Source organism: Nothobranchius furzeri, chromosome 3 (genome assembly GCF_043380555.1).
Source record: "Nothobranchius furzeri strain GRZ-AD chromosome 3, NfurGRZ-RIMD1, whole genome shotgun sequence".
NCBI classification, from domain to species: domain Eukaryota; kingdom Metazoa; phylum Chordata; class Actinopteri; order Cyprinodontiformes; family Nothobranchiidae; genus Nothobranchius; species Nothobranchius furzeri.
The window spans coordinates 82,770,979-82,783,337 of NC_091743.1; the positions used below are offsets into that span (position 1 = coordinate 82,770,979).

Genomic DNA, 12,359 nt, shown 5'->3' on the forward strand with positions numbered 1-12,359 from the left:
TGAGTGGCTTCAGAAACAAACATTTGGACAATGTTTTGCTTAATTACTCACCTTTAAAGCACGGCATGCTGACCCAGATCACCTGGTATCCGTCAGTAGGTGTGTGTGTGTGTGTGTGACTGTAGCAAATCTGAAGGAAAGAAAACACAAGTTCAAACTCTGAGTCCTCCCTCTGACTCTCCTCCTTATTCCTCCACAATAAAAGCTTCCTTCCCGTCCTTGTGGAGAATTCAGCACGTTCTCGGATTCTGTTTCACGGTTTTGTGATTTACACTTAAACACACTTTTTCTGCTGTTTCACACCCAGTCAGTTATGACCTTACGTTTTCAGTTTCAAAACCAAGCTGACAAAAAATAAGATACATTATATTTAATAGAGGATTGCAGCTGTTAAATACAAATGTTTTCCATCAAATTATTTTTAGACACATCTTCATGGAGTTTTTCCATATTTTTATTTCTTATTTGTTTTTATATATTTAGAGATGTAAAACATTGGATGGATTTTTTTTGTCCTGTTGGGGAGCAAAACGTATCTGGAAAATCTGTTTTGTTATTTTACAGTTTTACGTATTTTTATTCATTACAGCGGCAGCCTATGGAAACGAAATTATTTGAGATACAAGACAGTTTTGGTTTGCTTTCAGCACCCTTAGTGTCTGTTTTTAGAAACACACACGAAAATGTAAACACAAGTTACGAATCAAGAGTTACACACACAAATTTAGATACACACGCACAAATCTTTTGAAACTTTTTTCTCCCCATAGAACTTATCTCCTCGCTGTGCTTTCGTCTTTTTAACACCTTAATCTAACAGCTGAAAAGTCTCCTCAGCCTTCCTTAGTGTCCACAGGAGGGATTCATCATTAAATTAAACAAATCAGCTGTGCTCATGATCTACAATGCTCAGGAAAAGTGCTGAAAATAGACTCCAGCACCTGGTATGTCAGCTTCATCCAACAAAGTGGACTGGCACTCTGAAGTTGCAAATGCAATATTCAGGCTACAGGGGGAGGTGGGGGTCTGAGTCTCATCCTTTATTCACCACAATAAAAGCCTCCTCTTCAGTGATCAGCTTGGTTTGATTCTGAGGTGATTTTTACATCATAAAATACACACATTCCTGCTGCTTCATACCCAGTCAATTTCTTACCATCAGTTTTTAGTTTCTATTCAAAGTAAACCAAAAATACAGAAACTCAATAAGATTTATAAGAAAGACTGAAGCTGTTAAAATTTTAAAGTTATTTTCAATTTTTCTTTTCGTGTTCTAATCTTTTTACATATCTGAACTATTTTTGAGTCATGTATCCATCACTTAAAGTTGTTTTTATCTTTTCAAACATCGAAAACGTTTCACAAATATTTTCTCGCGATAAGTCACAACGCGAGATTTCTTGAGAAACCCTTCGCTGTGGTTGGCTGTTCAAAAGGTAAACAAGGAAGTGTGCAAATGATCGAGTAGTTCGTTGTTTTCGGTCACAAAACGAAGTTTTAATTCAATCAAACTAATTATTCCTTCCTGAGTTTCTTGTCAGGTCAGTCAGAAGAGTGTTGATACAGTCAAACAGAGACAGCAGGAACGGCAGGTGAGCGAAATTGTTTGTTTTTTAGAGCGCGTTAGCCTCTTAGCTAGCTGCGTCCGTCCACCTCCGTTATTATATTGTTGTGATTTTGTAGGGACAAAACAGGGATAATGTTTAGATTATACACGGGGATTATCATAAATCCGCACATAATGTCACAGTTTACTATCTAAAGTGTTTCCAAATCACATCTGGTTAAATATACATTTTGTGCTGTTAAATAATGCTTGTTCTATTAGCCCGATTCAGTGGTGAAAAATACTTTCAATTTTAATGACTTCATTATCAGTAAAAAATAAAAAACCTTCAGAAGCATTGAGCAATCGTGTTTGTTGTTTTTATATATTATAAAATACGTTTTCTAACAAAAACAACCAGCATTTTCTTCAGCAGAAACTCTAATCATGTAACCCTTAAAGCTTTGCTGGTTAATAAGAAAAATAATTAGACACATTTGTGATCGCCCTCTGCAGAGATGTCTGTCATGATCCAGCCTCGGGGTGAGGTGGGTGGCGGCGTGGCGGCTCACCTCCAGTGTTCCCACTGTGGCCATTTTTCCAAGAGCCATGCAGAGCAGCTGTCCCACCTGGCAACATATCACCCAACCTGCCTGGATGGCGTGACCGTGGGTCGCCTTGGAAACATCCTGATGTATCAGAGCAGCGCACGGTTGTTTCACTGCTTTGAGTGTTTCTACACCAGCCGAGACTTCGCCAAACTCTACAAACACATCATCACCAAACACTGCATAGACAACATGGAGGGGACAGTAGGACGAGGGGGGGGAGATGGAGGAGGTGATGCAGGAAGTAAAGGAATGGGTGATGCAGGTGAAGGAGGAGAGGATGCAGGAGGTGAAGCGGGAGAAAGAGGAGGTGATGCAGGAAGTAAAGGAATGGGTGATGCAGGTGAAGGACGAGAGGATGCAGGAAAAAGAGGAGGTGATTTAGAAGGAGGAGATAATGTTGGAGGACAGGGAGGTGAAGATGGGGATGTGAAGAGGGAGGGGGAAGTAGAAGAAGTGAAGGATGCTCCTAACAGAAAGAGCAGTGAGGAGGAGGAGCAGAGAAAGGTTCCAGAGTCAGTTAAAGTTAAGGTTGAAGGGGAGAAAAGGGATCTGATGATCGATGGTGGCAGCTTCCGCTGTCTGATCTGTGGCTGGAGGAACAAACATAAATCAGTGTCTGCCAGCCATGTGGTGCTGAAACATGAAATTCCCAAATCCTACGCCATCCAGGCCATCAAGTGGGAAGATGCTGTCCTCACCAAGACTCCTGGAGGCATGGCCGAGGATGAGGAGGGGGCCGGGCTGAGTGAGGAGATGCTGAAGAAGGAGATTGAAGCATCAGCCAAGGTGATAAGCTTCGTCTCCACCCGCTACATTTGTCTCATCTGTGGCTGGAAGACAAAGATCAAAGGTACTGTTGCTCCATTGTTGTACCTCAGTCAGAATGCTCTCCCACGACACTTATGGTTTTATGTAGAACACACACATTTAGAAGTGATCCGATGCTCGTTTTTATCTGACCGACACGTGATTGTTATAAATCCAGCTGATCTGGAAGCAGCATTCCTTGAGGATTTTTCTTCAACTGGGTTTTGGAAGCAAAACTACTTATGACTTTCTTGATACTTCCTCTTTATGCTTCTCTGGTTTATCCAGCAGCTTCAGATACACTCTCCTCTCTGGTTGCTATGGTAACTCCAGTTATAAGAGCTCCGTTGATCAAAGTTAAAAAGAGTTGACTGAAATCAGTTTTTCTTGAACCAAAATGTGAGTTTAAACATGTAATGTGTTTGTTGAATGTCCTGAATAAGCCGTGTGTGTGTGTGCACAGGATTTGCCATCAGTCACGTGGTGCGCAGCCACAACGTGGAGTGTCCATTCCGCTGTACAGAATGCCCCCAGAGCTTCTTCCTGCCCAGCCAGCTGCAGCATCACGTCCGCTTGTTCCACCGGCCCGGACGCTACGCCTGCCCCTTCTGCTCCTTCCGCTCAGAGTACATCGGAGGCTTCAGAAGACACTGCAGCCGCTGCAGTGTCCGGGAGGAGGTGGGAGAGGGTGCTGAAGGAGGGGAGGAGACTGTGGCGAAGGAGGCGAGAGAGTCCAGGAAACGTAGGAGCACCGAGATGATGATGATTGATGATATAAAGGAAGAGGAGGACGACTGATCTAAGTTTTTAGTCTGTTTAGAATCAATGAAACTAATAATTTGCTTCACTGAACTCTGAATAAAAATCTTTAAAACATTCAAGTGTTTTTAATGTTTGCTGAAGTGTTAAAAGTCCTCACTTTGTTCTCTAACTGCACCTTTAACCTCACTGTCCCTAAAGTCAAACATTCAAAATTCATAAACACTTTCCTAATCCCAGAGAGAAGTTAAATGCTTCCTAGGTGTGTTCTTGCTGTGTCGTATCTCTAATTCCATGCTGTGGAACAGCATGGATGTTAAATGCTGTTGCATGATGGTGTCATGAAGATGATGTTCAAGGTTATTCATAAAGTTCTTGATTTTATGAAGAACGCTTCTTTGCACCATCATCTCCAGTGGTTCCAGGACTCCCCCGAACAAAAGCAGCCTTTTTACCAGGTTGTTGAGCCTTTTTAGGTTCCTGGTTCTGTTGCTGCTACCCCAACAGATTACACTCATCACCGCAGACAGAAGATCTGCAGCTTCTTGCTGCAAACCTTGAAGAACCTGAGCTTCCTCAGGAAGTACAGTCTACTCTTCTTGTTGATGCTTCACTGTTGAGTCTTCAGTCCAGTCTGTTGTCCAGGTGGAAACCTGAAGACTTTCTATTCTTCCACCACCTCCAATTCATCTGATGTAAATAGAGCGTGGCCTAGCCTGTTTCCTCTGAAATCTACAATCGTCTCCTTTGTTTTGTCCAGACTCAAGATTAAGTGATTGTTCCTACACCATGCCATGAAGTGTTACAACTGCAGAATCATCTGAATATTTCTGCAGATGGAAGGTCTCTGACTTGAATGTACTGGAAGTCTGAAGTGTTCCGAGTGAAAAGGAATGGTCAGAGTACCGTGCCCTGTGGCGCTCCTGTGTTGCTGACCACCTGGTCAGACACACCTTCACTCTCAAACTGGGGTCTGTTTGTCATGTAGTCATTAATGCAGATGAATGTTGAAGCCTCCATCGGTCCTCTGGAGTTTTTGACAAAGCAAATCAGGCTGAGTCGTGTTAAATGTGCCGGTGAAAACTAAGAACATAACCTGCATTCTCCAGATGACAGTGGGTTTGTTGAAGCAGGCGTAAGATGACATGTTCACCTCCAGCTCCACAGCAAACTGCAGGAGTCTCTCCAGGACCTTCGTGATGTGGGACGTCACAGCAACAGGTCTGGCTGATGGGTGGCATGTCTTTGGTACCAGAACAAGGCAGGATGTCTTCCACAACCCTGGAACCTTCTCTTGGGTCAAGCTAAGGTTGAAGAGGTGTTGCAGAACCCCACAGAGCACAGACCTTTAGGGCTCAGGCAAAGGGAGCAGCAGCATCTCCTGGTTTGATTAAGGGCAAACTTGTAGAAGCAGAAGAGTCCATGACTGGTCAGACAAAACATGACATGTAACAGGAAAGGTGAGGGTCAAAGTTTGGTGGGATGTCAGAGGATGCTGGGCTTGTTCTTGAACTGAACCCTATCATTAACTCCATTGTCTCCATTCGATCATCCCTGAGGCTGAAGCCTGAGACCACACATCTCTGACATGGCTCTTCTGTAGTTTACTCCAGCAGAAATGAATCCACTACAAAAACCTGAGCTGAAGAAAAGAATAAACCCACACCATGTTTCTGTTTTTATTCAACTCAAATAAAGAAACCCGATGCTGACCAAAAATCACACAACACCTAAATAATGCCCCGTTTCTGTCTGAACATCCCTGTAAACATCCAGGCTCAAAATAAACAAATCAGCTTTTCTTCCACCAGAAAAACTCACGTTCTGCAGCTTTCATCACATCATCTAGATTTAAAAATGATATTTACATTTGTTTTTCTTTTGATTTGATTAAAATCTAGTTATTTTTCTTTAACTCCCACCAGGAAGTGATGTCAGACAAATATATGTAATACCACGTGTTTCCACTAGGCGGCAGGCTACAGCTGAGCAGCTAATCGGCTGCGTTTTTATTCCTGCATTGGAAAAACATTTGTGTTTAAAAAATAAAACTCCAGGTCACTTTCTAATTGCTCCAAGTTTTGAAGTCCAGAAAACTGACGTTCCTGATGGGAATCTGGAACACTCACCAACTGGAGGTTACGTGTCTGTCTGACCCGGATTCATCAGTCTTTGAGAACATTTCACAAACAGAATCATTTTAACAACACCACACCCACTCAGGTTTAGTTTGGCAACTGGAAGTTCTGGACACTTAGTTCCTGTATGGCTCTTTGTCGCTGCTGTCCCATAATCCCCGTGCAGGACCTCGGCTGACTGGGGTCAGAGGTCAGGTGAGCCGAGGGCACCACGACCCCTCAAAGGCAACCACGTCGATTCCCCTATGGCGTCCAATGTCATCCCCGTTATCGTCTTCATCGTCTTCCTTACAGAAGTCTCCTTTGTCAAAGAGAGTCGAGTCGCTGGTGGAAGCGTTCTGCTGAGGAACAAACCACAGAAGAAGAAGAGGTCAAAAGTATGGAGCCAAAGTTCTGTTCTGGATTAGAAAACATAGTAGGGAAGCCCGATCACAGATTATAAACTAGGGATGTTCCGATCACGTTTTTTGCTCTCGATCTGATTCAGAGTCATTTGATTTTAAGAATCTGCCGATACCGAGTCCCGATCCGATACTTTAGGAATGCCTTAAGAACAAAGAACACACTGGCGTTGTCCTTTACATTTTATTTAATCAGTAATGTGTTTCTTTCCGTATTCATGTCATTTTTTTTGTTTATCTGCCATAAAACATCACTTGTTTAATAAGTACATGAATAAGAAACGTGTTAATATTAGGAATATATGTAAAAGTAGCCTTATCGCTCATATTTTAAATCGTTTACTCGGCACGCGGCTGTTTTCAGTGACAGTGATGTGAGAGCTGCTGCGTCTGTAAAGGTAGGAAGAGAAAGCAGATCACACCACGACTGAAGGAGATGTGAGAACCTGACGTCTGCAACCACATACACTCATCCAGCGTGATAAATACACGGCTATCTTTGCATTTATGATGTCCGTAGACCAGCGGTACTCAATAGGCGGCCCGCAGGTCAGGTCCGGCCCCCGAATGCTGTGATGTAATCTGCCTTAAAGGAGAATTGCACTCGTTATTTCAGTAAATCTGCAGTGTTGTCTAGTATCATTAATGACTTGAGTAATTTTAAATGGGGAAAAAGCTCTGGCACTCGTGCTTCGGGATATCTAAGTTAGCTAGTGGAGAGGGGAGCAGAAAACGGCGGGATTTGGAGTCGTACTCATTATTATCTGTGATATTCAGACATCTCGCCTCCGATTGGCTAAGAGCAACTGTCTTTGTGTGCTTTGCAGCAATGATGTTCTATTTCCAAAAATAACACAAGCCTGAAGGTGCTCTGCTGTGGGGTGGAGTTGCTAATGCTAACAGTTAGCTTCTACTGGCCTTCACCGTCATGGGCGAGTCCATGAATGTAAGCTTAGACATAAAGGTTTTTTTTCTGTTCTATGTATAAAAAAAAAAACTGGTTGTATTTCAAAATAACAAGCAGAAACAGTTTCTCTGTGAACCTCAGCCCCTGGAGTTAGAAACAGCCCAACTGGAATCGCCTGAAGCCTAAAACGACTGGATGAATTTCACAGATCTGTTTAGCTCACCGACGACCTGAGGAGGTGAGCTTTACCGTTCTGGTTGGAGGTTCTCTGAAAGGAGGACAAACCATGTGGAAACGAGGGATCGCCACCTGGAAAACCTCCTCCTTGTTGGCTGAAAAGAGAGAGACAAACCATGTAAGGTCATCAGAGAAGAGGAGCGAGGAGCAGAAGGGAGTGGAAAGGAGCAGAGCGCCACCTAGACTGTGGAATGTGTAGTGACCCTCCATGTACTCCGACGGGGTGGAGAAGGTGGTGCAGCTAGCGTACTCGTGCACCTTCCCAGGCGTCATGATGGGAAACTCTCCTGCACACAAACACAGTCAGCAGCCGCTTTCAGCCAATCACAGCCTGTACGCCCTGTGTGATGTCATCAACGTACCGACCACGCCCGGGCCCTGGACCTCCTCCACATTCCCGTCGGAGGTGGTGATTTTCCAGTAGCGGCTGTCCAGCTGGCAGGCTGCTTCAGGCGAGGCGCTGCGGGACATTTCTATCCTGCAGACACCAAACTGGTTTAGTCTGGGTTTCGGTCCAGATCAGACTCCTCCCACTTAGTAGGATTAAATAAACCCAGATAGATATTTTATATTTATTAATATTTTTATTCCATCATTTAAAAAGTGTGTTTAAATAATTCCAGATGATATTTTGAAGAGATCAGAGCAGATGTGACTCATAAAAACTCCGGTCAGGATCAGCTCTAGATGCCTGATGTTTAATTAGGAATCACGCAGGGATGAGAACTTTGTGTTTAAGTGACAGGCGAGGAGCTCAGACCCACCTGATCCTGTAGGTGAAGAAGAAGTGAGGCGGGTGGACGGAGGAGAGCTCCGGTAGGAAGGAGGTAGAAACAGAAACGGTGATGTCACCGGTGGTGGCCACACAGCCTTTCTCGTGAACGTACCTGCAGACATCACAGGGTCAGGTCTCTGTGGGCCAACAGCTATGGACCAATCAGGTCAGGTGTTACCTGAAGATCTGGTCTTTGATGATGGGATACTCCCCTGTGACCACGTTGTTGACGTAACCAGTGAACCAGTCTGAAAAACTGGTACCTAAAAACACAAACAGTTCAGTTTAAACAAAAGCTGGGTGTCAGATCCAGATGGATGGAGATGTCGCGGTCCTTCAGGAGATCTACAGACCTGTGATGAACATGTCGATGGCTGAGGGATCCTGAGCTGTCTGATCCTGGAACACAAACACAGGCGTCAGTACCTTTAAATGCGTTTGTAGCTTTATTTTGAAAGCACATATGGAGAGGAAGTTTACAGACGGGACAGGGGTAGAAGCTCTCGCTCTTCCGGCGTCCCTCAGCGTCTTCCAGAGCCAGGTACTGGCTGAGGCCCGTGTGGAAGCAGAAGGTGAGCGGGAGGCAGCGTCTCATCCCCTTCCTGAGCTGGAAGCCTCCAGCCGCCGTCTCCACGTCCAGCAGGACCTCAGAACGGTAGTGGTTGGACAGGGACATGCTGCCCATCAGCCTGGAGAGACGGGGACACACGAGTCAGACCAGGACAGAAGATGGGGGTGGAGCTAGTTAGTGGGACCAGTACAGACCCGGGGATCACTAGCTTCTGGCCGTTATGGATCCGATACGAACAGCGATAGTCATCAGGGAGCTTACAGCCAATCTGACCCTCAATTTCTTCTAACTCCACTTCTGTGGCGCCGGCTAGAGAAACACACACACACACACACACACACACACACACAAACACACACACACACACACACACACACACACACACACACACACACACACACACACACACACACACACACACACAAGTTGGCTGAATGACCAGAACTTCTGCAGGAGAACAACACATTCTCAGGTAGCTCAGAACAGTTTGGACTCGTGTTGGATCTACCATCGCTGGGACCAGGACTTCCAGTACGGTTGTTACCTTTGAGCGAGGCGATCATACGAGGACATCTCTGCTGCAGGAAGTTCTTCAGCTGCTCCCAGGACTTCTTCAGAACCACGTAGTGTTCAATATACCGACCCAGGTCTGAGTAGAACTTCTTAAAAAGGCTGCACCAGGACAGGCCACTCTGCAACCGGTCTGCACTGATATAACACACACACGCACACACACACACTTTAGGCTGTGTGTTCCCAGATGGTTTATGTTTGTCGGGATGAACTCACTCTGTCAGCAGCCAGTGGTTACAGCAGTGGCGCCTCCACAGCGGGTTGTGTTTGCACAGATCGTTTAACCTCTTACTGACGTAGCTGCAACTACACACACAAAACAGGCATGGACACAATCAGAGGGGGGCGGAGTTAAAAGCTATAATCAGAACTATTGCCACCCTCGTAGGTTTTCAAAAAGCCTAAGGTGTCTTTGTTTATCCAAGACCTTTGATGATAATATATACTTTTTGTGTGAATTAACTAGTGGAACATTAAAGCATGACTGATCCTTCATTTGGGATTCATATAAACACACAAGCCACACCCACAAAAGGTGTGTTTCATCACACCTAAGATCCTCAGGTTACTCTAGAACATATTTGAGAGTTTATTAATATTCCACCATGAAATGCTCTTTTGTTTATGTTAATTATTTATAGCCTCAGTGAAAATATTTTTGCTTTAAAATAATTTCTAAATAAACTCAACAGCACATTATAATAAACAAGCTGTTACTTTACTTTCACTTTTACTTTGTGAAACTTAAAAACAAACTAGCAGTTTTCTCTTTTAATGTTGAAACAATGAAGCTCATAATAAATCTGTATTTATTTTTAATCTAAATTATCTTTTTTTAGGTTTTAACATCAAGAAGCTGGTCTTTAGTATTTCTAAAGTATTTTGTCTGTTGTTTTGATTTAGTCTATTATAAATGTATTGAATAAAAACAGCCGGAAAACATTTAAGGTGACTAAAAACAAATAGACACTTGTTACGCTCTTATTGAACTCTCACTCTGTTTTTGTTTATGAAGCATGAAAAAAAACCTCTCGCAGGATTCAAAATGATCAGCTGTCAGATTTATTGTTTAAAATAAAAATAAAATATTTACACCAAAAATAACAACTTTTGACATTTAAATGACTTTTAATCAGCTCAATTCTGAGTTCAATCAGAGAAAACTTAAAAGCGGTAGACAGAAGTAAACAAACCGCAGCTGTTAGCATGCGGCTAAATGTAAACAAGATCGTTATCTTTATCTATAAATCTTCACGTTGCCACGGAACAAAGTGGAATATTAAGTTTCTGTTCGGTTACAATAAGTATCTTCTGTAAACAGCTGACACGAATTTTTACATGTTTTATTAAAAATTAGAACAAAACTAAAGCTAATGTTTCAAACGATCCACTGTTAGCTGCTAGCCTCCTGCAGTTTGTTTACGAGTCTGTTTAAAGAAAAATACCAGCTTTTTGTTAGTTGAACCTGTGCGAGTCGGGAACTTACTGGACCACGTCTCTGTAGCTCAGGTAGGACAGGATGTGGAGAAGTGGGTCTGAAGGAAGATGATCCAGCTGGATCTCCGAGGAGGCTGCCATTGTTAGCACCAATGTGGCCGGCTAGCTACATCTACGATACAAAGAACTACTGCCACCTACTGGCGAGGAGCCACAGACATCCAATAATTTATTATATTCACGTTAAAACCATATTTCAGCAGTCATTGCATTGAGCAGACTGATGACAGTAACGTTTATCTATACTGAAATTGAGTTGAAAGAGTAAGAAACAGCTAAGTGCTAAAAGGCACTCAGGCCAACTCGTGTCTTCATGGTGGAGATGCTGCTCTCTGGCGGCACTGTGTGGTATCTGCAGCTGGTCTTCAAGCTCTGGTTTGCATGAGAAACATCTGCTGGGATGTTCACAAAAACCACAAACAGAACCATCAGTGTGGTGTCTTTGTGGGCGTTTTGGGTCGGCTCTGTTCTAACGGGCCTCAGTTTGCAGAATAACAGGATAAATGAGCCGGTTCTGACTTTACTGATGAATGTTCCTGACAGGATGTTCAACATGATTGTTACCTGATACCTGTCCTTAGAGTCACATGTTCCTCATAACATCTCTGTGGGCGGGGACATCGGGAGGTCAGAGCTTTCTGACTAGGTGTTCACCATTAGCCTGGATGTTTGGGTCTCTGTTACCTGCTCATGATCAGCTCGCCTGGGCTTGCTGTCATCTGCTGTCAGAAACCAAGCTAAACCTCTCACCAACCACTTCCTGTCACCTTGAGTTTGGAGCTTCTGAACAGATTATTATCCACAAACTGAACATCAACAAACAACCAGCTGATCAATCAGGCCAGATCAGAACGTCTCCAACTTCCTGTTTCAGATCACTGAGTTTCACAAGGAAGAAGAAGGTCTGAGGCATGGACGTAATTTTTACTTTAGAATTGTGTGTGTGTGTGTGTGTGTGTGTGGGGGGGGGGCACGGAGGGGGGTGGGTGGGTGTATCTTTACAGTATGCTCTAATGGGAAACAGGCTTCAACACAAACAGTTGTTTTCTGCTTGGTCCTAGAGCTCAACCGGTGTCAATTTAATATAGCGTAATATTGTTTTTGGATGGTAAAAAGTGCAGGGGTCAAAACTCGACTTTGGAAAAAGTGGGAGGGATATCTCCCCCCCCCCCCCCCCCCCCCAAAAAAAAATTACATCCACGGTCTGAGGTGAACCTTTTTTGTAGCATGGGCAGTGTCAGGCGGTAGCTTGGGCCAAGCAACGGTTCAGCAACCCCAACGCTTGAACGCACCCCCACCACCATCCCGGCGTGCGCTCCGTGCCGACATGCGCTGGCCGGGAGAGTAGCATGCAGGCTCTGTCTCGCATTTAAGACAGTCTCCCATTTCGTGTTTAAATCTTCCATAAACTGTGCGGAGAAAGCCGGAGCTGGCATCAAACCAGGAGGCCGGACCAGGGTGGGGGTGGGGGGGTGGGGGGGGGGGGATGGCTGGATATCCTACACATCCAGGGAGAGTCGGGAAAATGTTTCCACCT

The 12,359-nt window shown here is 44.2% G+C and overlaps 3 protein-coding genes across 4 annotated transcripts in view; 1 reads left to right on the forward strand and 2 right to left on the reverse strand.

Annotated features, from left to right (window-relative positions):
- Positions 1-153, reverse strand: part of nhsl1a (NHS-like 1a) — a 23,132-nt gene extending 22,979 nt beyond the window's left edge. The window contains exon 1 of the mRNA XM_015957961.3: positions 52-153. Coding sequence (XP_015813447.3) covers positions 52-67 — 16 coding nt within the window. The 5' untranslated portion in view covers positions 68-153. The remainder of the gene's footprint in view (positions 1-51) is intronic.
- A 1,282-nt stretch (positions 154-1,435) lies between these two features.
- On the forward strand, positions 1,436-3,840 carry LOC107384621 (uncharacterized). Its single transcript, XM_015957972.3, has 3 exons — positions 1,436-1,592; positions 2,063-3,007; positions 3,428-3,840. Exons 2-3 carry the CDS (start codon positions 2,065-2,067, stop codon positions 3,760-3,762), a joined length of 1,278 nt encoding a protein of 425 aa, XP_015813458.1. The 5' UTR covers positions 1,436-1,592; positions 2,063-2,064; the 3' UTR covers positions 3,763-3,840.
- A 1,548-nt stretch (positions 3,841-5,388) lies between these two features.
- fbxo3 (F-box protein 3) lies at positions 5,389-11,020 on the reverse strand. 2 transcript variants are annotated; one of them, XM_015957973.3, is made up of 12 exons: positions 10,812-11,020; positions 9,542-9,631; positions 9,297-9,460; positions 8,947-9,061; positions 8,666-8,870; positions 8,535-8,580; positions 8,360-8,444; positions 8,171-8,293; positions 7,769-7,884; positions 7,586-7,693; positions 7,419-7,501; positions 5,389-6,202 (listed from the first exon to the last, which is right to left on the reverse strand). In XM_015957973.3, the coding sequence occupies exons 1-12, from the start codon at positions 10,901-10,903 to the stop codon at positions 6,053-6,055; spliced, it is 1,377 nt and encodes a 458-aa protein (XP_015813459.1). In that variant the 5' UTR covers positions 10,904-11,020; the 3' UTR covers positions 5,389-6,052. The 2 variants fall into 2 exon arrangements, with proteins under 2 accessions (XP_015813459.1, XP_015813460.1); XM_015957974.3 differs by having other exon boundaries at positions 5,389-6,199; positions 10,812-11,019.
- Positions 11,021-12,359: the final 1,339 nt, after the last annotated feature.